The 23,931-nt window shown below is 41.3% G+C and overlaps 1 protein-coding gene across 4 annotated transcripts in view; it reads right to left on the reverse strand.

Annotated features, from left to right (window-relative positions):
• Nucleotides 1-21,885, reverse strand: part of TEC (tec protein tyrosine kinase) — a 47,242-nt gene extending 25,357 nt beyond the window's left edge. Inside the window, exons 1-2 of one of the 4 annotated variants that reach the window (XM_018068881.3) lie at nucleotides 21,828-21,885; nucleotides 8,042-8,224 (exon numbers count right to left, since the gene is read on the reverse strand). In XM_018068881.3, coding sequence (XP_017924370.1) covers nucleotides 8,042-8,179 — 138 coding nt within the window. In that variant the 5' untranslated portion in view covers nucleotides 8,180-8,224; nucleotides 21,828-21,885. Of the gene's footprint in view, nucleotides 1-8,041; nucleotides 8,309-11,403; nucleotides 11,495-21,621; nucleotides 21,682-21,827 lie in introns of those variants that run through there. The other 3 variants (XM_018068895.3, XM_018068889.3, XM_008927436.4) reach the window with 3 other exon arrangements.
• Nucleotides 21,886-23,931: the final 2,046 nt, after the last annotated feature.

A 23,931-nucleotide genomic window follows, 5' to 3' on the forward strand; every position in this document is an offset into this window, starting at 1 on the left:
TTTATCTTCCAGCACTTCCTTCTTAACCCCTTAAAGACTGATCCACTCTAGTCATAAGGTAAATACCCATGTCTTGTCTGTGTCTCAACAACTACAACCTATGTTTTTCAACTTCGCCTATGTCTGATTTTTCTGACCTTTCTTTTGTTGGATGTTATAGAGAACAGGGAGTCATTACTACAACATAACCAACTTCTTTACAACTTAAGTTTCTTTATGAATTGCTCTTTACAAGTGAGTATTCCCATGCATCTGTTAAGCTGCCCCCACATGAATAGCTTTAAGTTATTTCTCTGACTTGAACAGTTTTCACTTGCCCCTGCTTAAAATTTCCAGTAAGTACAGCTAAGGACTTCAATGTGATTCATGTGGAAGTGTATATCCACTTCTGTTTCCTAGGTGGGAAACAGCAGCCAACTCACAATCCTCTTCCAGGACTAGACAGAAAAAAATTACTGTGCAAACTTGCAAGCTCTATCTTTCTCTCCTTAAGAAAGCTCTATCATTATGACCTGTGACTTGGAACAAAAAAAGCTCTGTCAATGTACTCATTTCAGAAAAAATCTTACATTAAAAAACAAGAGTAAGTGATCAGAAGCATTTTAATGTGCTTTCATTTATATAAAATAATTAAATCACGAACGCAATGACTAATGAAATCACCTAAATCAGGGTAAGTAAGTTAAAAATAATAAAGGATAAGCACTATAGGAATAAACAACAGTAGAACGTATCAATATTCTGTTTAAAAAAAAAAAGTAAGTAGCACAGCTTTTTGGAACTCTCTAATGTTGTTATGCTCCATAGGAAGTATTTGCGCAAGAGCAGCGTTGCAATGAAATTACACAATTTTACCCTGAAACCTGCAGCTTTACAGTGGGCCCCAGAGCTTTTATTTTTCCTTCCTTAAAATATCACCACAGTAATTTCAATAGGTTCTGTCTCCGCTATATTCAAATTACAAGAACCAAACACAACTCTTAGAGAAGAACCTTTTTTCCTTAGGAAGAGACTATCAAAATGGGCAACTCCCAAGAATGTTCACGTTTTTATTCTGCCTTTTTCATTTAAAACCTGGTTGTTTTCTGGTAGTTGTAACAGTTCTGCTGTTTATACAAAAAGGTTTTCACACAAGTCTGATCCTGATGGCAAATACCACTACTTCCAGTGAAGACAAGAGCATTCTGCACCTCCCAAGATCAGCTCATCAGAAAGCCGCCTTCTACCTGACTGCACAGAAAAATCCTTCTAAATAAGACTCTTAACATTTTCCATCAGGGGCTATCCAATATCCTCTGTGCGTCCATTCCAGAGCTAGCAGGTATTGCAGCACTAAGTCTCCCCCATCTTGTCCTCCCTCTAACACCACAGACCTCTGTCCCTCCAAACACATGCAGGGTAACCACAGGGACCAGGATTAAGCCTATAATGTCTGAAAGTGAAAAATCCAGGATAAACCATTTATTGCTGTGAACTGTAATACATACAGTAAACGTGAGCAAACAATAAAAACACTAAAGCTTAAAGAAATTTAGTGTTAATAAACACTCAGCTTCAGGCTCATGGTCAGTGCAAGTTGCTGTGGGCTGGAAAGGTTAATGCAAGCACGTGCTATGTGTGGGAGGACAGTAACCAAACCACACACAGCAGCACACTTTCAAACTAAAGAGTATCACTGCTAAGCAAGATGAGAGACACAGAGAAATACTATGGTGAAAGGGAATATTCCACAGCTTCAATAGATACGAAGGATACTAACAGTCCACACATTGATAAGAATCTTTGAAATTATAACCAGATCTGTGGCAGTTTTGAGGAAGCACCACACTCATGAGAAACATACGAAAAGTTTTCAAAGCAACAAACTAGAAGGACATCTCACTTGCGCAAACCAGCTCCTTTTAACTGCTCCACTGATGAGAAGTACTTCAACACCCACATTTATTATCTTTCCTTCATCTCAAAGAATTTCCCTTGCCTAAAATGCCAACAAGAGCAAAAACCTGTAGTCTGGTGGCACTTTTAAGTTCAAGCAAGATGCTCTGTCAGCATAAGCTAACTAAAACTTGTATGAAGTACACATTACTTACTATCATGGCTCTTTAATGAAGCAGTAAGCCTGCTCCAGTCAGGGCTGTCAGACTGCCCCATCATTTTCTCCCAATTCAGATACCTTCTCAACATTCATTGAGAAAGAATTCACAACAGTCAGACTTCCTGCCACACAAGGAGAAAGAGGATAAACCACGAGTACTTGGTGGACCATTCTGATGGGCATAGTAGCTTGGGTGCTATTTTTGTGTGGTCTGTCCTATTGGTTAACTCAAGAGGAATAAATGAGTAGCAAAGCCACTCTGCAAAGGAGTGTGTGGGGCACTTGCAGCGTGGGGCACCAGCCACCAGGCATACTGGTAAAGTGAGTCTTCCTTTCAATTGCCACTGTCCAGCTGACATTTACTGATGTATTTCAAATTTCAGTGATAAGGTGGACTCCTTGATAAACACTAAGGTTTGGTTTTCCAAACAGACACAGAGAAAGTGTAAATGCACCAATCCTTTGAAAATAAAGTCCAGAGATTTTAAACTGAATATGCAAGATACGAGGTCACTTTCAACAGAAAATGGTCAAATGAACCTAGGGCCATGCACATGTGCTGTTATTTCCACAAATGCCTCCTTGGATTTCAAAACTGCAATCCATTCAAGATGAAATTAACAATTTGGAAAAAGTCATATTAAAACTTAGCTAACTTTTTGCTGCTCAAAAATACAAAAAGCCATTCCAAATGAGATTTTTTATTATTATTATTATTACTTCATGAAATACTTGATTTTCAAACAAGTAGGTTCACTTCAAAATTGCTTAATTTTGCTTATTAATTTCCTACTGATTAGGATTTTTTTTGATTTCTTGGAAGAAAATACTTCAGGAAAATGAAAAGAAGCACACCTGAAGTATTATACTGAGCTTTCAAACCACACCAAATTGCAAAGAGATTTTCTGATTAAATATTTCAAGTTAGTGTTTCCTCTTTAGAAGACTATATGCCCTTGCTATACAACCAGATTATCCAGAGAAGTTGCACTGCAATCAATTACTCCAGCTGACACCAGTAAGAATAGTGCAGCAGTTCTCAAGAGCAAGGGCCAGTTTGTGAAAAAATGCCTACCAGCCCCCACTTTCAAATCGCCATAGTTACTACTGTCTACATAAATGTGTTTAAAGCTGGTTTGGTAAGTCTACAATGCATATTTGAGAACAGTGTACATATCTTAAGTCTTTCTGACTGCAGCGTATTCAGTTTTATAGTACATCTGCATACTGAGAATAGGAAGATATTTTACTTCTTCCCTATTTTTATACATTCAGGACCAGTACTCTGTGCTTGGAGACCGATTGAGTTATTTCTTACTACAATGAACTTTTATCTTCATTACAAATGGAACCCATCACATTCAGATTTCATTAGCCACTTTCGCAACATTAAGGAAAAAAATACAGAAAATACTGTTTCTAATAATGACAGCAGCTAAACCATTAAGGGCTTCATGAAACAATATTAACACAGCTTTTTATATACTTGTAATTATTGTTAGCCCAATATTGCTCAATAGTGCAATGATGGCATTTCCCCAACAGTTACACTTACTGATTCTCAGAACTCATGACCAAAAAGAAAAAAAAAAAATCAAAACAAAACCAGAAGACATCCCAGCTTAAACAGAATATTCCTCTTTAATGACAGTAAAAGCTCATCTCCATGATGCTTAAGGTAAGTTTCTTCCTGATGTATCTTTATTTTCAAGCTTCTTAGCGTCCATCCTTTTAACAAACCTAAAAGTGATATTTCTTCAGTTTTTTTATCCAACAGCATAATGCCCAGAAGAAATTAAACCATAAGAGCCAAGGTCCTACTGACTTCCTACACAAAGTAGGCTTCTCATTGCATCAATCATAATTGTAGAGCTTTGCACAGGTGACCTAAACCAGGACTCTCCTTCCTTAGGATTCTGTACTTTGAAATCAGTCTCGAAATTCAGCCTCTTCACCAATTGTGTAGTTATACTCCATCGATAGTTCACACACCTCCTCCATGACCTACAGTAGTGCAATATTTCTAAATGCAGAAACTATAATTCTCCTTCTCATAGCAGCAGTGCAGTTCCAGCTTCACTGTGGGCACTTTGTACCATGACAGGGAGCCTGATCTGCTTGAAAGCACATATAGAAAGATTTAAATTGGTTATGAGTAAGTTAAAACAAGATTTTAGCCTGCTGCTTGTAGTCATGTTTGAGAGATAATAATTTATTGCTCCAAGTAGGTAATATGGTACTTTGTCAGGACATAGGACAGAAGAAAACAAAGAATGCTTCTATAAAGTGCAGTGTTGGTCAAAGAGCAAGTGATGCTTGACTACCAGCTGCAAAGTACAATTAAATCTCTCTGCAGTGTTTACAAGAACAATATTTGTTATGGTTGACTGCTTTCTGTTGCCATAAATGTTCCATTTCTGTCATCAGACATACCAAATATCTAATTCTGTCACCTTATTTACAATCCTGACCAGCCCACACTTTGAGTATTGACTAATCTGGTTAACGAGATTTAGTTTAATCTTGGTTTTAAAAAGAAGGGGTATGATTATTCACAAGCCCACAAACCCTGGGGTTTTCTTGAACTTTTTACTGAACTCCCATAGAAGTTAAAATGGAAGAAAAGAAAATACTTCAGCTTGGCCAACAACCACTCTGGGAATCATACACTTGCCTAGAGGAGCAGAACTCAGCCACTCTTGGCAGATTGCTACTACTGCAGTGATGGGATTAAAATGAGGGTGTGGGATCCTCTTGTCTTGGGATTTCCACGCTTATTTTACCAATCTGGAGTTTGAATATCGCCAAGCCCGAAATGAGATCAGTCTGTACCCATCCTTTCATTTGTCATGTCTTTAAATTCAAACAGTATTCACATTTATTTCAGCAATAAACCCCCAACCATTCAGAGGGGGAAGAATTATTTTGATCTCTAGTAACTTTTTTCCCCTTTATATAAATTACCTCAGCCAAAATATGCATGTCTTACTGTAAATGTAAATTTAATGCCACTGTAACAGACTTTAAAAACCCCACAAACAATAACCAAACAAATGATAAAACCCCCAAACATTTTATCCATTTAAGTTGCCCAGTGACATAAAGGAATAACTACCACTGTGTCACAGAGATCTTAGTCACAGAGTAATTTTTTTTCAAACAGAAAAAAATATTCAGTATGCCTCCCTAGGATCAGAGCTCATTATTTTCAAACAATATTGTCAATAAAATAAAATGCTGACTAATGTTTAAAAGAATCTAAAATGAGAAGAACAGTGAAAATAAAAATGGTTTTAGGCTGGAAAGTTATGTGTCATGACTGAGCCAGTCTAGCAACCTGCTGATGTCAACAATCCTGTTCTCCTCCACTGCCTGGCACAGCCTCTGGCGCTTGTTAGATCCTGCACCCAGCTTATGTAGCTTGCTAACCCAGCGGAACACTAATCCAGAAAAAATAAAACCAGATCAAATATCTTTCTGCTGACCTAGTTGTGGCCTTCCAGTACCTAAAGGGGACTTTCAGGAAAAACAGAGAGAGATATTTACAAGTGACAGGACAGAGAGGAATGGATTCAAACTGAAAGAGAGTGGGTTTTAGATTAGATACTAGGAAAAAATGCTTTACTGTGAGGGTGGAACAGGTTGCCAAGAGAGGTTGTGGATGCCCTATCCCTGGAAGTGTTCAAGGTCAGGTTGGATGGAGTTCTGAGCAACCTGGTCTAGTGGAAGGTGTCCCTGCCCATGGCAGAGGTTGGAACAAGATGATCTTCAAGGTCCCTCCCAATCCAGGCCATTCTATGATTAGCAATATTTTTCAGAGCAGTATGGGTTCCAAGAAGTGCCAGGTCCAATTCAAGTCAATGGGGGAGGCTAGCAAGGCTAGGACATGGATGAGATGAACCTGCCTGTTTCAGCAGCAAACTGATGGCCTAGTGTAGGCATAATATTTCAGCCCAACTGTCTGTATCTTAAACTGGAACATTTTAAGAAGTTACTGCCTCCTCAGCTGAGGGCACTATGGGCAGCCCTACTCCATCTCACTGCAAACTAAACTCATAGTTCAAACCCCCTCTCAGACAGATCCACAAGTCAGTCTCTTGGAAAGGTATTTTAGCCAGAGGACATTAACCTGGAGAGGATCAGGAAAGCTGGAAGGGGAAAGCTGGAACTGGTAACTTCTTAAAGAGTGACAAGTAGACCTGTAAAACCTGTTTGTTGGATTTCTATTTGTTCTGAACATGAGCTGACACAAGATAAGTATGCAAGACATGTTTAAGAGGGCTTCTTAGCCCCCACCTCTTTATTCTCTGAGAGGGAAAGCATACATATCTCAACTCCACAGTCAGTAAAAACACACTGATTCATACTCCAGGGTTGAACAGCTGGACCCAGAGGGCAGAAAGTCTAGTCAGAGGCCCGTAACTAGCACTGTACCCCAGAGGTCCAGTCTTGTTCAATATCTTCCTTAATGACCTGGATGATGGAGCAGAGTGTACCCTCAGCAAGTTTGCTGATGACACCAAAATAGGAGTGACTGATACACCAGAGGGTCATGGTGCCATTCAGAGAGACATAAAATGCCTGAAGGGAGGGTGCAAAGAGGACAGAGACAGGCTATTTCCAGCAGCGCCCAGTGTCAGGACCAGAACCAGTGAGCACAAACTGAAAGACAAGAGGCTCCACCTGAACATCAGGAAAACAATGTGTTTTTTACTGTGAGGGTGACCAAGCACTGGCACAGGTTGCCCAGCAAGGTTGTGAAAACTCCGTCCATGGAGATATTCAACAGCCATCTGGACATAGATATTCAACTGCCAGCTGGTCCCAGGCAATCAGCTCTATGTGGCTCTGCTTGAGCACAGGGCTTGGACCAGAGGGCCTCCAGGGGCCCCTTCCAACCCCAGTCAGTCTATGATCTTGTTCTTAATCCCTGACTGTGTCAGAGAATGGCAGCTACACCGACTGCTGTCATCCTGACAGCATGGTGAATTCAGTTCTGGTGCAACCACAAGGTCTGGCAGAGACACATGCTTAGTAACCATTAGCTCTCTCCTGTACCCTCTTCTTTCACTAGAGGTAAAACAGCCAACACAAGAGGTTGTAGGGTTGTCTCCATTAAGTTTTATTGTTAAATGGCTTCCCAACATGTTGGTAACGGCATGTTACCCTAGCTTTTGTAGCCATTTGTGACAAATATGGAAAGGAGCCTCAGTTAAGTGGAAAATCGCACTCCCAGCACTAAGGATATGACAAGGTATGCTGGGGGTAGGTGACCTTGATGAAACTGAGTCTGGAGCTCATTTGAAAAAATGCTGGTCTGAGGATTTGCATAGTTTACACTAGTTACTTCTCGTGTAACTGAATTTACACAGAAAGTGGTAACAGGGATGAATTGTTTGTGTGGTTAAAGATAAACTATTTCCAGCTTCACTTCAATCATTAGGTTGCATGATCCACTCTAATGGATCTCATCTCTGAGGAACTTGGTCTGCAACGCACTGCTCCTATCAAATGCTCCTCCTGTTCGAATCCAGTTAATTCCCAGATGTTAAAGTAATTGCCTTCACAGTAAACACAGCCACAAGCAACTATGATTTTTAAGTTTTTCCATCTCTTTGCCACTTTGTGAAAGCAGTGATTTTTCATCTCTCTGGAGAAAGAAATCAGCCTTGATGACCAGCTATAAATGCTGTTTTCTGTTATTTCTGCCATCCAGGCAATGTACTACAGCTCTGAGAACCGGTTAAATTGACTACCAGATAAGTTATCTACACCTCTGTCAACCTGCATTGTAAATAAGAGGAATGGCAGCTCATGTTCCTTCCTGCCAATGACCATTTCCCCCATCTGCTCACGACAGTATGATATATAGTAGGAAAAAAGCAAATATTATACAAAAGCAAAAAGGAACAAAGGTACTTGGTAGTATAAATCTGTGCCTCTTACCTCTGCTCGACCTTCATAATATGTTAGCATAGACTTCGTAAGTACAAAAAGCCTCTCTTTGTAGTTTAAGGGGGAAGTCCTCTTCTTCTGCTGTGATCTTTTAATCAAAATCTCTTGTAGGATAGTAGTCATATTCATTTCAGCCCCTTGTCAGCTCTCTTTCTAGCCATTGAACATCAATTCCTGTGAAGACGAGAGGAATAAATCATTACATCTCTGGAGGATCACAGAGTTGGAGATTTCTGTAGTAAAAAGAGCTTCTAAATGAAACTGCCTGAATATACAGAAAGCTGGAGCTCATTGTCAGCATCTGGAAGTTTACAAAAGTTAATTATTAGACAAAAAAGTTCAGGCTTTGCTCAGCTGAGGTCTGAACTAGCGCATTCCCAGGAAGCCAAAAGCTGTACATGACTGGGATGAAATAAGGTACACTGCAGCCTATGTCACAGATAATATGGGTGAGAAGTCTGAAATGTGCTTCAGGTAAACAGGAGTGTACCTTTGTGCTCTTTACCACAAAGTCCTAACCTGCATACAAGTTATAATTGCTAAGGTCTGTGTATGTATACGTGCCATTTGCAAAAGAGTTCTACATATAAAATTGAAGATCATAGAATATCCTGAGCTAGAAGAGACCCACAAGGATCATCAAAGTCAAGCTTCTGGTCCTGCACAGGACAGCCTCAAGATCATACCATGTGCCTGAGAGTATTATCTAAACACTTCTGGAACTCAGACAGGTTTGCTGCTGTGACCACTTCCCTGGGGAGCCTGTTCCAGTACCCAATCACCCTTGGGGTGAAGAACCTCTTTTTAATACCCAACCTAAACCTCCCCCAACACAACTTCAGACCATTCCCTTGGGTTCAGTCACTGGTCACCACAGAGAAGAGATCAGTGCATGTCCCTCATCTTCCGCTCATAAGGAAGCTGTGACTGCAATGAGGTGTCCCATCAGTCTCCTCCAGGCTGAACAGACCAAGTGCCCTCAGCCGCTCCTCATACGGCTTCCCCTCAAGGCCCTTCACTGTCTTTATTGCCCTCCTTTGGATGCTCTCTAACAGCTTAATATCTTTCTTATATTGTGGAGCCCAAAACTGCACACAATGTTCAAGGTAAGGCCGCACCAGTGCAGAGCAGAGCGGACAATCCCCTCCCTCGACCAGCTGGCGATGCTTTGCCTGATGCCCCCCAGGACAGGGGGCTCAGTAACATCAAGATGCTTTGAAGTTCTACAGCATGACTGATACCTGTAGCACAGACGTAGGAGTACAAAAAAAAAAATCTCACCCACAGTTAATTTGTTTGCAAATCTGGCTACAGGGTCCTGCCAGAGACATTGTCAGGCAATCTCTCTGTTCTTTGCAATGATGCCAACCTTCTCCCTCACCTGCTCACCACCACCCTGTTGTGCCACCCTGCCTTGTGCTGGTGCAAGCGTTCCTCCCACTGGGCTGGGAAGCAAGCTAGGGAAGGGATCCAACCAGACATTTCATCATGCAGCACAGACAGCTGCCTGCATGGACTCATCAAATGAGGTGGCACAGAGGCAGGAATGAAAGGTGTGGGAGAGCCTGTGGAGAAGCTGTTCCAGAAATCCTTTTCTCCCTTTCCCTTTTTTTCCTCTTTCTGCCAGCCCTGCCCATGGCACCACCTGGCTAAGCTCTCATATCCCATACTCCTGCCATTTCAACAACTGGATGTAGTTGTTCCCTGCTTTAAAATATCCTTTTCTTTTCAATGAATATCTCTGCATACGCTAAAAAAATTACTCTGCAGTTTACATGGAACCATAAAATAAGACCAGGTTAGGATGCATAAGTAAAAGACTATAATTGGACTGGAAATTGTGATTGCTATCAATAATCTCTTTTTGTTATTTCTCTTCTTTTGATATGTATACACACATACATTTTGTTGGTCACATCATATTGCTGGGAAGAAGGCAAGATCTTTTTTAATAGTAATCGTCTTGAATATATTCTGTAACTACTAAAGCGGTCCAATTCTGATTTATTGCCCTTCTAAAAATAAATTGGCAATCTTAAAGGTAATTGTGGAAGGAAGAATACTACCACAAACTGAAAATACAAACACTGTTCAAAAAATTAAAAGTCAGTATTAACTTTCACACTAGCTTAATGCACACAAAACTTTAAGGGTTCCCATCACAGGCTCTCCTACTAAAAACAATTATTCTGTTCTCCATAGTAAAAATTCTCCATTGGTACTTAAGAAAAAAATAATTATTATTCATCTTAGAAACTGTGATCTCAGAGATCCCTAGACTGCTGCACTGGAGAGCACAAGAGGGATGCAAAATTAACTATGATTTCTCAATACTGATAATGCTAAAATATTTTATTTCCCATCAGCCCTCTTTGGTCACATTAACATTACACAAGAGAAAAAAAATCCTTTTGACAAAATTGGGGTTAAAAAATAAAAATACCAACAATGTAATTGGTCAATGTCTGCACCTGGTTGCTACACTGAATTAGCCCTGCTATGGAGATCTCAGCAGATTAGAACCAGTTTCCTAGGTCACAAGATCAGCCTTTGAATCTGCATTTGGTCACAGAAAGCTGTTTTGTTTGAGGTTATTTCCAAGTCAGTGGCTCCAGACACATTTCTGTTTCAATAAATAAGGCTCAGGACAACTGCACCCCCACTCATTATTCTGGAAGTTCTTTTCCAAAATTCCAATACTCCATTAAGAAGCCCCTGTAACAGTCACCCTTGCCACTTATCAAATCCATATGTCACTGCTTTTCTTCAATACAGCTTTAGACATTTTCTGCACACTTCCTCCCCAAACACTCCATTGTTCCCAGACATCCCTCAGAACATGAAGCTGTTTGCGTGACACGTTGTTATCTTGTTATAAACAGCTGTGGGAATTTCATGCTGACACCCATATAAACTTTTAACAGTATGACTTCTGCCAAGAACTTGCCCTGTTCCCTGCCAACCTTAGCTACATGATAACAAACATGATCTAATTTGCAGAGATGTTGAAGACTCAGAATTAGGACTGAAATCAGAAAGAGTTACAGATTCTCAGCTTTTTTTTAGGGTGGGAAAACATTCTCAACTTTAAGTATCGAAATACATGCATCAACTTGCACTATCTTCACATTATACAAATATTCACCTATAGAGCCATGAAGTCACCACACACCTCTCTTAAAACAAATGAAAACAACTGTTCAGATAAATCTGATAGGTCAATATTGGTCAAGGTGCACAAAGTACATTTTCATTTGTACACAGAGCTTCTTATGCCTGTCAGCTTTCCCAGTTTTCACTAGGGAAAATTGAGGCACTAAGTGATGTGGTAAGCTCAGGTGTTTCAACATTACCCATATATCTTCTGGTTCCCACTCCCAGCTCCTGGATTGTGTTTGTTTATTGAAACAATTAGTCACCGTAAGCTGGTTGGATGGTAAGCACCTGCAACATTCAAACAGTTCAATAAATGTATGAAAGTCCCAGTGGAAGTTCTAGTAAATAGAAAAGAGAAAGTGCATCACAATCTGACCAGGGCTTCTCTGACCCAAATATAATAAGGTATTGTCACTTTTTATGGCACAAAGCTTTGTATCACACATAGTCATGGAGGAGTTCACAAGAAAAAAGGCACTCTGAAAAACACACACCACAACAGCCATAAACCAAACACCAACAGGAAACATTTGTTTGTGGCTCAAAACAAAAATAAAATCAAGGTGTAACTGTTTTCTGAGTTTCAACAGCTCGTTAGTAATACTAACGTTTCCCCACGAATTTGGGTCCTTTAGTGCAAAGTCTTATACTAAGCTGATGAGCATTCAAGATGCCCATTCTAACAAATCAACATCCTCAGCTTTCTGACTTGGGTTTCATGCATCCTGCACAATAGCTTTTTTCAGATTTGGGACACATCAATTCAAACCATTATCAATTCCAGATCTGTATATTTAACATTGAAAACTTATATCCTAGGGCAGTACATTAATAAAAATTATTCATTATTCACTAATTCAATTTTTAAAAGTATCAAAATGTCAATTTTAAATACACAGGTGGTGCCTTGTAATTCTGACTCAAATATGTAAGTCTTTCAGAATATTTTTTCCTCCTTCATTTAAATTAATTCAGATAAGTTTGCTGATCAAGGTCATACTGTGTCCCTGCAAATGGCTGCAGTGGGGTAAGTGAACAGGCAACATGAGCTGCTCTGGGTAGAGAGCAGAAACATGCAGACAGAAGGAAGAAGAAAAGGAGAACTCCTTACCCTGGTTTTTCTGATGGAGCTTCTGTTGCTTTATCACGAAACTACAAACTGAGTTACATGTGAATATTTATGTACATAAGTATTCAGCACAGGCTTATTTGAATAATTACTACTCAGTGTAAGCAAGGGTTGCAAAATATACTCTTGTATTGTGTTTTTGCCCTACATTTAAGGTTGCAAATTCAAACTCCAAAAAAATAAAATACAACTGTTATTAATGCCTATTTGAAAGGTAAATTTCACAGAAATACAAATACAAAAGAAATATAACTTAGCAAAATCTGTCATAATTTTAAAATTCAAATTGAGGGGGAAAATACTATCATATTTGGAACATATCATATGCCAGAAAAAGCAGAAGTAAAAAAAAAAAAAACTTATATTTACTTTTTTCTCCCTTTTTTTTTTTTTTTAACAGCAGACTCTCAGAAACCGAACAAACTTCTATCATATGCAAGTTTGGATTTTTTTTTAATTGAGAGAAATGCAATTTTGGGGTACTATTTTCTAATAAATTTCAAAATTATACCCAAAGGTTTGCAAAACCTTAGTCTCTTTTTGAAAATCAGCCAAACAATAACTGGTTAATTTTATATCTAAGTAAACCCTACAAAAATTAGATTCATATTTGTCTGCACTAAATTTAGATTAAAAAGTAAACAGGCTAAGGGGCAACTCAGTGACAACTCTGACTGGAGATTCTGAGATAACCACGTGATGTTGCAAAATATCCTTTATTCAGCAGAAACGTACTCAAGTAAGCACACAGGAGGAGTATTTTACTGCAACTAGAACCAGTTTTCCAAAATTCCTTGGAAAGAGGCTCACTACATTTTACAAAATACAAGCATTTGTTTCCTTTTAGCATTGTAACTTAGGTACTTGGGGTAAGCAGAGAAAACAATGATGAAAAATGATGGTCCCTCTTAGATAGGGTCAGTTGGCACCAAGGTGGTTCATCACACCAAACTGGAGGATCAACTCATCAACCATTGCAAAAGACAAGTAGAGCCGAAGTGTACAGAACAGCTCAGGAAAAGTGGTAAGAGCACCAAAAGGATTTCTTTCCCCTTACAGTGATGATTTAGAATGACACGTACATGTCTCCAAATCATTTATAAACTCAGCTATTGCTCTTTACTTGGTTTTCCTGTAAGCAATACACTCCAATTACTACATTATCCTTTCACAGCTTTATAGTGCACCTTCTTCCTGAATAAATTATTTAGGAAAGGAACCTCTGCTTTATGAAACAAAAATTACATTATTACCATCCATGATATAGAAAATATGTTGACGTGGGTATTTTTTTCTTTAAATTATTTAGCAATAACTTTGAGTTAGCAACCAAATAATGGGATACCATACAAAGGATGGAATGATCAATTTTCACTATCTTCATCAACTTCTTGTATTTTTATTCATTCCTCTAGAGCCCAGTACTCATAGCTTTTCTTATTTCTTCCACATAAAGCTCTGTAATATCTATAAACTTGCATTGACTATTTTGCCTTCATTTTATATCATTTGTAAGATGATATAAATGCAAGACAATAAAGCTGAAAGTTAGTTTGGGACACATGAAAGCAAGGCACAAAAAAAAGACTTCAAAACATCAATATTTGACATTAACCCTTAAAAAGGAGATGGCAGACTTTACCAGGTACAAACTTTGGGGCTCAGGTTTATTTTATTCTAAATACGGTGTATAAAGCACAGTGGAAACGGCAGACTTAATTTTCTGATGACATTCAGCAGCTCTTGCCCTCTGTGATGCCATCACCAAGACTTCAGGATGCTGCAAGGAATTTGAGCTGGCCAGATGAGGCAGAGCACAAAGAGATTTGCTTCTTCACTTGTGCAGCATAAAGGTCTGGTGAAGAATATTGGTTTGGTTTACTCGTACAAATACAACTGACACTCAGCTGACAGAGAAGAGGTCAAAGATAAAGTAAGAACAGGAAGGGAAGGTCAGGGTCTGAACTGGGAAGAGACATATGGTATACCATATATATATATGGTCCCCCTTACATGTTTATGTACCTTCAAAAGGAAACAGTCTTTATTCCGGCAAGTTTTTTTCAAAGTAGTGTTAGAGAGGGAAATGGAAGAACTATCTCCAAACTGGCATGGCATTGGTTTGGAGGAGCAGAAGCTCCAGAAGAGCAGTCTAGATACTTCGCTTCTACGCAGACCAAGGCTCCTCCAGCAGTACCCCGCTGGCCTGTGGGACTGGGTGGACTTTTAATAAAGCACAGTTGCTGCTTCAGCCTTTTTTCCAAAAATCCCCTGCCGATAAGAAGGGAAGAGAAACAGTAACACCCACTTACTAAAGAAACAGGCAAAGATGAAATTGGCAAAGGAAATGGGCGATGCTTGTGCTAAAGCTTTTCCTAATTCTCCAGGAAGCCAGAGGTTTAGAGGGCTGGAAAAATAAAAGCTCTATTAAATCAGAGGTTGAACTAACTCTCTTTAGGAACCCTAAAGCTCACCATCAAGTAGGAGGACAATTGCTATTGTACACAAAACTGTAAATCTGAGCAAAACAAATCACATCTACGGGAAAGAAAAATATAAAAAGGAAAGAGATCAACAGTGCCTGAGGGTATCCTTCTTTTTAACTATAGTAAAGGAGTCCGTTTAATTCACTTTCTTCACAATTTGAGTTAGTTTTTTCAAATGTTATACAATCCCAGGTGAGCCTGTGATCTATTACACAAAAGATAAGCTTAATTTATTTTAGTATTCAAGACACTCTTTTGACATGGTCTAACTAAAAGACTGTAATACATACAAATTATGACTGGTTTTATACACAGGGAATGACTAATACTTCCTCAGTTACTTCTTTTTCCAAACACTCCAAGAACTTTTTTTCCCCTAAACAACTACTTGTTCTCCAGTTACTAAAGAACTACTTGTTCTCCACCCTCTAGACTGCATGGAAGCTGCCCAGTAAGAAATACTCCAATAATAAACTGGGGAATTTCTATTGAAGAAAAAGCTGTGAAGATGACTCAGATGATGAAGTACTGGCCACATCTCACGTTGACTAATGGATATATTTACCCTCAAAGTCTTCATTTTTAGGTAGTATTATAAGGTCACTTGATAAGTGTTGCTTTTTCACACCTACTGAGCATCTGACCAGCCCCAACAGACAGTGCTGATATATCTGAAGCTACAGGTCAGTAACTTCAGTAACTGCTCCCAAGGCAGTAAGTGGGAACAGGAAATACTGCAAGTTCCCATTTGTCAAGTTTCCCCTATATGGTTTTCACCGGGATATGTTCCCTCCGCTACAAAACAAGGACAAGAGACTGAACACAAAATAAATGACCATCCACATTTCAGCTGAGATGTCGTACTACTGTTCCCACAGCTGGCAAAGCAGTGGCGTTCGCAAGGTCAGCATTCTTATCTTATGATTCCAGAGTCTCTTACCCTGTTATGTGGATTGATTTTGGCTGGGGTAGAGTTAAGTTTCTTCACAACGGCTAATATGGGGATATGTTTTGAAATTGTGCTGATCACAGGGTTGATAATATAGAGATGGCTTTATTATTGCTGAGCAGTTTTAGGACAGAGCCAAGGCCTTTTCTGCTTTTTGTACTGCCACACTGGTGAGGAGGCTGGAGGTGTGTGGGAAGCTGGGAGGAGACATAGAAGGAGGAAGGGGGGGATGTTTGGAGTTATGACTTTTGTCTTCCCAAGAAACTGTTATGCATGATGGGGCCCAGCTTTCCTGGGAATGGCTGAACGCCTGCCTGCGCATGGGAAGTAATTAAAGAATTCCTTGCTTTTACTTGCATTTCAGCCACTTACTAATAAAGTCTCCATATACAGGACTGAAAAGCCAAGCTATGACCTGAAGGAATTTTTTTTCCACATACAGTGCAGCCTAAGCAACAGGGAATACCCAAAGGACTTTACTTCACTCACATCAAAATATAAGTATTAATTCAGGGGAAAAGTTTCTTACTGAATCTGTAAATAAACACAACTGAGACAGTGCTGTAGTCTCATGTTCTCCCTTTCCTCTTGCTAATGTGAGCATCTCTAGCAAAGCAGCTTGTTACTCTGCTCTCCTTGATGTCAGTTCTCAGATGTTGAGCTGTTTCAACTGTTGTGAGTTAAACAGGGAATGAGGGCACTTGTCAGGTGTCACAAGACATTTATCGTCTCAAGGAACAACATTCAGCTTTAAGTCTTTGAGACATGCAACGTGGTCATTAATGCTTAATGGTATATAACTCCACTCTGGTTACTTACAGTGAGACATAAGGATATTACAGAAGAGGCATCACCAGAAATTGGGCTGCCACAATCTACTCCTGTTGAGGTCAAAATCACAAGGAGTAAAGTTAAGGCACTGCAAAGGTAAGATAAGACAGTCCTTTATGGCTAAGTCTCAGGTTTTCATGGGGAGTATTGGCATCACACTGACTTTCAGATTAATTTCAGCTTAAAAGATGCAGAAAAGTACTAAACAAAATTGAGGGAATTTTGCTGCTTGCCCATTACTTTTTTTTTTAATCAGAGAACTGCAAGCCCCTTCATGCTTGGTGAGAGTGCCCTGGTAGGAAGAGAAAGCCACTGTGGTGACAGAGGAGCCATTTGCAGCCCCTGACACAGAACGAGGGCCCTCTTCTCACTGCTCTCACACCCCACAGCCTTTCACCTGTCATTCTCCCAAAGTTCCCAGTGATAAAACAGACTCCCACAGGGTCACACAATCCAAAGTGGGTGAGGCCCCCTCTCTTCTGCTCCTCCCACCATGCCACTGGGAATTGATCTGATTTGCGACTTCACCTGGAAAGAGATGCTCATAACTGGGGAGAGGAGGCAGGGAAAACACACACAGTTATTCTTTCTGCCAGGATATGGAGCTTGAGCCTGGGATATAGGACACCCTGTAATTCACAAGACAAGAAGAAACCTCGAATACATTAAGAATTTATGTATTATGATTATCTCACCTACCCCATAGGCTAGCACAGCAAACCTGATAAGATTTGTGCACAGGGCTGCCTAGGACAGATTTACAACATTCAGCTAAAACAAAAGGTTATTAGATATCACCTGGGTCTGATGGCAAGTTATGTGGCTATCTTGTGGAGAAGAAAAAAAAAACAACAAGATCCTTTTTTTGTTTAATAAACAAAAATGGTCAGGAATTTGTCTCAGTCTAACATACAGTATGCTCACTCAAAGGGTAGGGTCCCAGTCTCCTGCCCAGATGCTGCTTCCTTTACTACCCAAAGCCATTTTTTGCTGCCCCACATTCAGGTGGAAACAAGGCCTAGATCTTAAAAGTTAGTCAGATCACAGCTTGTAATAGGCACAGGGCTGAACAAAAACCCTCCTGACAGGAAACTCAGCTGTGACCTACTTGAGCACACATGAAGTTATGCCCTATGGGTGGCAAAGTGGCACCCATTCACAGATCTGCATGAATGAGGAAAAGCAAGAGTGCCAAGAAAGAGTTTGCCCAGGTCCCACATACCTCAGCACACTACAGGGTTTTTTCTTCTTTTTCCTGCATTTGTTTAATGTTGCACAGGATTTTTACCTTAAGAGCTGAAACAGGGTAGCCCAGTCAGCAGCCTGGTGCTTTGCCTAAGAAGAGGAGTTGTGACTGCAAACATGGCCAAACTTCTTCCAGTCACCAGGAGCTGATTTACATGGCTGGCCTCAGCAGATGGGGAACAGGTCCTGTACATCAGCTGTTGGCCAGGCTCAGATTCTCTTAGAGCAACTCCTCTCTCTGCAGCAGGCCCTGGAAAACCATGTCTCCTGCCCACCATACCAAGGCTGGACCACACTAAGCTAGGCATGATCTTCACTGAACCACCCAGACTACAGAACAGTCATCCAACCAAGATGTATCTTTTCAGCAATATCTTTCTTCTCCTAAATGTTTGAGTACTGTCAAAACCAAAGACTGCTCCTAGCTGATGTTGTTCTTCCTAAGAAAGGTAAACCTTGCCCATGATGGACAGATCTACTTCCAGGAGTCTTTTTCCCAAGATTTCACGATCCCATCTGAACACAGTGGCCACTTCACAGTGCTTGCAAGGAACAGATCTCTCCTTACTCCAGCCCACCTCTATGCCCAGGAAGTTGCAAAAACCTTCTCCCCTCCCTGCAAAGCACCTCCTACAATGCGACTCATCTCCCCACATGTCAGAAATTATCTATCTGTTTTTCAAGGTTCTATCTCACATGGTATTTTCCCTCACTCTGAATCACAGCCTGTGTGCCTCAGCTGGGGCAGGGGATGACTGAGAACTGCCAGCACTGTAATGGCCACGGGGCAGTGGTGAGTCACAAGCCTCTGCTCCCCAGTTCCTCTTCTATCTCACCAGACAAAAGGAACATGTGTCCACCCAAACATTAGTTTCCCTCAAATTGCACAACGCTTGCTTTCCTAATGCTTTTTCCTTTAGAAAATACACTTAGAAAAAAAGACCAGAAGCAGGAGAGCAGAATGCTCCTCTGCCTAACAGGTAGCAGAGTAAACTCATGATTTGTCTTTAGAAGTAACACCCTCTTAACAAAAATACTTTCTTGAGACCCAATTGACCATTTGTTGAAACACAGGTGCAATTTCATTGGTTTCTAGAGAGTTGTGCCCCCATTGTATCAGTATATATCTAATGCCTAGTGCTAGCATGAGGCCCTAGCCAGGATAACGAGGGTAAATTGAGCTGATACCTCTGCAGTGGGAAGGAGATCAGTCAGGATGCAGCTGATGTAGTGAGAGTCTTTCCCTTGCACTTTGCATAATGGAGGAAACTATGGGTATCCACAGGTCATTTAATGAACATCATCATTCTAATTTCCATGGTGCAAAAACAGACTGATCATTGCTGACAATTTTTAGCCAAGTTCTTGATAATTGTGTGGAAATAGAAGCATCTATATAATAATAAAAATATAGGTAGCACAAATGCAAAAATATATGATACATTTACTTCAGGAACACATACATTCTTTAAAATATAAAAAATCTAACACCTCAGGCCTTCTTCACCATGCCAACCTGTACTCCACTCTGTCCAAGTACTGCTTTCCATATCTTTCATTTTTTATTGTGGTATTTCCTCATCCTCCTTCTGCAGGAGAGCCATTGTAGACTGCTACAACTGATTTTTTTTGCATACACAAACCTGCCCTCTTTTAAAGCACAGTTCCAAGTTCAGCAGTGAATAGGTAATAGTTTAATGAAAAAAATTCAAACCATGCAAAAGTAGAAAAACACCTCAGACATCAATGGTTAACAAAAGCTAATTATTATTTTCCATGATCTTTGCATTGACAGCAGGCAGCACAGACTTCTATTGTTTAAAAAACAGAACATGTTTTGCATATTTGAGGTATAAATATTTGTATGAAACTTACACCATCGCACCTTATCTTCTGTATGCAGTTTATAAGCTAACACAACACAGAGGGAATTAAATCTACAAGAGGTTGCACTTCCATTTGGTGGAGGGGAACATTCTTGATGCTTCCAAGCAATTTTGTAGAAGTAACCACTTCCCAGTTATTTTAATTTTAATTACAGGATATCATACTATCACGGCATATCTGAATACAATGTTGTTTCAGGGCAAAATGAAAAAATATGGAGCTGATATTGTTTTATCAGCTCTATTATTTTTCTCTCTTTTTATCCATTGTAGGCAGTCAGCCAGGTTACTGGATACATTGCAATGCAAAATCCAGAATGCCTACAGCTAAGAATTAAAATGTGACTTAATTTAGGACATAGTTCTAGCTGCCTCACAATCAATAAATTAAAAAAGATTTCAAAGACTTTAAAATTCTACATTAACATTAAAAAAAAAGTGGCACTCCTATAAATTTTGAAGGGCTAATAAAATCAGGTCTTGCAGCTGAGAACTAGAGTTCCTTCAAGACAGAGAGCTAACTGGCAGTATGTTTTTGATTTTCACACCTTTGACATTACCTTATTAAAACAAAAAAGGTGCCAAATATAACCATACTGCTCTGTTTTCAGTGGTTTCAGCAGACAAGCTCACATAGAAATAATTTGGTTCAAAACAATCCTAGTATTCATTCAGAAATTTAGAGGAATGTGTAAGGCACCCTTTCATCAAGGACTAAATGCAGAGATAAATGTGATTATTTAACGATAAGACGTAATTTCTCAATAAATAAAACACATAAAATAAAACCTAGAGAAACATGAAGACTATTAGAGGAGACTCTGACAGCAACTGGGCTCTTTCCTGCTGCAGTCTCCTTAAAAACCATAACCACCAAATGGCTATGAGTAACACCCTGTGCTACCTCCCCACCTACAAGAGCAGTACCCAGGAAACAAGACCAGGACACCTGAAGGGCCTCTTCTGCACAGGTGGCATGATCCGAGCAGCACAGCTGGTGTGCCAAAAGGTAAGAGGAGCATGTGCAAAGTCACTCCAGGCACCCTGTCAAGTTAACTGGGAGCTTGTTTGTATGTGTGCTGCTTTTGATTGCCCAAAATACTCTAAACATTTATATAACAGCAGTAAGTAATAACCCATTTTCCAGTCACTGGAGGGTTCTGAAAAATTAAATGAAACTTCACCCTCTATCAAAGGTGGGACAGTCAGATAAGGTACCAGCAACATTTACTCTAAAATAAAAACAAATGCTCCAGAAGCAAGTACGCACAACACACCTTTTTATCTGTATTTCTGCTACAGTCAGTTTTTCCATCTGCACAAGCCACAGTCTCGCTTATTTGACTCATAAAACAATCCTAAGTATTTCAGATGAACATTTGTCACAGTAAGGCACCCATCTATCCTACCAAGCAGGGAGCTTGTGGCCATGCCTACTCTAAAAGCTCACTTTACAAATTACAAATAATTACCGGTTCCAAGTTACAGGGGTGCAGAAAGGAAGGCTGCAGAAAAGCACCATGCAAGTCCAGTCACTTACTGCACAAGCAGCAGGTATGCTGTATCCCAGCACGAAGGACTGTAAGAGCATTCACCGCCAAGAAAGGATAACCCCGCTGTTGGATAGAAAGCAGGGGGCATTATTAGGATGACTGAACTCACACACAAGGCAACTTTTGCCTTGAGATGAGGCGGAACAGTCTTAGTAGAGCACAGTGGTTACATGGATGTAAGGAAAGAGAGAAGAAAGTCACATCAAGAAGGAAATACTCAGCAATGTTGGCTTTCAAATGCGTTTGATAGCCTAGATAACAACCCTTATATTACACAAATTACAGCAATTTTAAGCAAAGGTTTAAAAGGCAGCTTTTGTCATTGCTCCCGCTTACAGGTCCCAGTGACACCTCGACGTCGAGGAAGCGGTCCCTCTGCTCTTGTGGCGCCCACACTTTTGAAGTCGCAAACAGCGGCCGCTGCAGGGTGGGCTCCGTGATCCGGCACCCCCCGAGACAGGTCCCTGTGAGCGCGGAGGAAGGAACGGCCCCTCTGCCTTGCGAGGAGCGCCCGCTGCCCCGCAGCCCCGGCTCTGCCTTACCTGGCTGTCCCGGCCGCCGCCGCCGAAGGAGCCCTGGCGCCGGCGGCGTGGAGGGAGGTGGAGGGAGGCGGAAGGAGAGAGGGAGAGAGAGGCACCGCAGTGCCCCGCTCCGGCTCGGGAAGGCACCTCCTCTTTATCCTCCTCGCCGGCCGCCGAGCGCGCTCCGCGGGCAGCGGCGGAGGAAGCGGCGGGGGCGCTCTGCGCGGGCCCCGCTCCCCGCCGCGGCGGCAGCCGCCTCCAGGGCGCCCTCCGCGGGCGGGGCAGGTGCAGCACGGCCAGAAGCGCAAGTGAGAAGGTGTCTCACATCCAGCGCAGCCGGCGGAAGCTGCCCGGAATCGTGTCGGTGAAGTACAAGAAAAAGGCAAATTACACAGCTCAGTTGCAAACTCTCCCCCAAAATCTAGGTGCTTGGCACCAGCTGGCTTTAAACTGTGCATAAGCGGTGCTTCGGTCAGACATTTCTCGTTCCAAACCGCAGTGAGTGTGAGCGCTCGCGGGGCTGCGGGCTGGGCTGTAGGGAGGCGGTGGGCACAGCGCTCCCCCATCCCGAGTGGGCTGTTCACCCCAAGGCTGCTCTTCTTTAATGCCCTTCACAGATCTGCTCTTGCCCTGGTGCCCCCTGGAGTGACAATGCCTTCCTTCATAATTATCCATACGTAAGAGTAGCATTCAGCCACCCCAAACCTCAGACACTCATCTACAGCCAGAATAACTGAAGTGGCTTTTTGGACCCATCAGGTGCCTAGGTTGAACTTCAGACTTCAGGGTCTGTAGTGAGATGTTGCTCAGGCTGTCTTTTTTACCTCCTTCTTTTCGCCCAGCCTGACCTATAGAAATTGTCACTCTGCAAAACCTCATTGAGAATAACGTAAAGTTCATTGGAAATACATCTCTCACATTTCTAACTGTCAGTCTAGAGGAAAGCAAGCAGAGTCTATACTGCTTGCAAGCAAATTGTTTTGTTGTGACTAGTGTGTAATAGCTGGATCAACACAGATGTCTTTCTGTTCAGCTTGGAGGAAATGACTTACAGAGTCTTTGTTTTCACTTGGGAGATTTCCTCCAACTTAGCTTTTGGCAGTGTGACCACATCTCCTATGCCTGTCACACTACTTGCGAGCCCTGGGAGTCACAGGGCTGAATCCCTAGTATGTGGGGCCTCTCTGGTGTAAACACACGGGCAGTCTCCCTGCAGCCACTTCATGATGACCAGTAGCACCAGCCCTGTCTCACCACCCTCCCTCCCCTCTATATCCACACACTTGTGGTAGCACACACACAGGAGTCCATGCAGACCCCAAAACACGCAACAATTGTTTCATTTTTCAAGCAATGGCAGATACAGCTTTCCTCACCCTGTCTGCTGCTCCTGTGGCACAGGGAAAGGGCAATAAAACTGAACAGTTGCTTAAGGAGGGACCTTAAATAGCTTTACCCCGTAAGTTGGCATTTCTGAGCTCTAGGAAGAACTGTTGTCTAGCAGAGAGCTAGATGTCATTATGTGTTATACTACAATGTGACAACCAGCAGCAGCTACATTACTCCTGAGACTTCACTCCAGAGCTGCAGTAGCAGCAAAGGGAAAGCAGAGCACATCTCAGTGGTCCAAAGCATGTGCTATTGCCATGCTGAAGGTATCGTTCTTACAAATACTGATCTGGGGATAAACACTTAGGTGTTGATTGGTCAACTAACAGAGCATTTGTGGTGGATGTGTGGATTCCAAATTTGTTTCCAAGCTTTAAGGAGCTTGCGTTCTCAGTTCTAACAATGTTCTTTTTCCCCTCCCACTGTCTTCTACCACAATGGCAGACAAAGACATCAGCAGGACAGTGAGACCAAAGCAACTACAGGATGGCGCTGCTTCTGAGGACAGGGGTATGCCTCTGAGGGACTGAAGAGGGTTGGTCACTGCCTGAAAGTTGGGCTCTGACTAGCTGTGCTTGCCTTGGTTTATAACTGCTCTGGACTGGACAGCAGCTGTGAGAGCAATGAAAAGAACTCTACAAAGGTCAGGTGGTAAAAGATGAGGATGTACTTAGCAGCCTTCAGGAAATTCTTAAAGGTATGCTGAGCACATGCATTGAGGAAAGGCTCAAATAGT

The sequence above is a fragment of the Manacus vitellinus genome, unplaced genomic scaffold (genome assembly GCF_001715985.3).
Source record: "Manacus vitellinus isolate BGI_N305 unplaced genomic scaffold, ASM171598v3 scaffold_0_pilon, whole genome shotgun sequence".
NCBI classification, from domain to species: domain Eukaryota; kingdom Metazoa; phylum Chordata; class Aves; order Passeriformes; family Pipridae; genus Manacus; species Manacus vitellinus.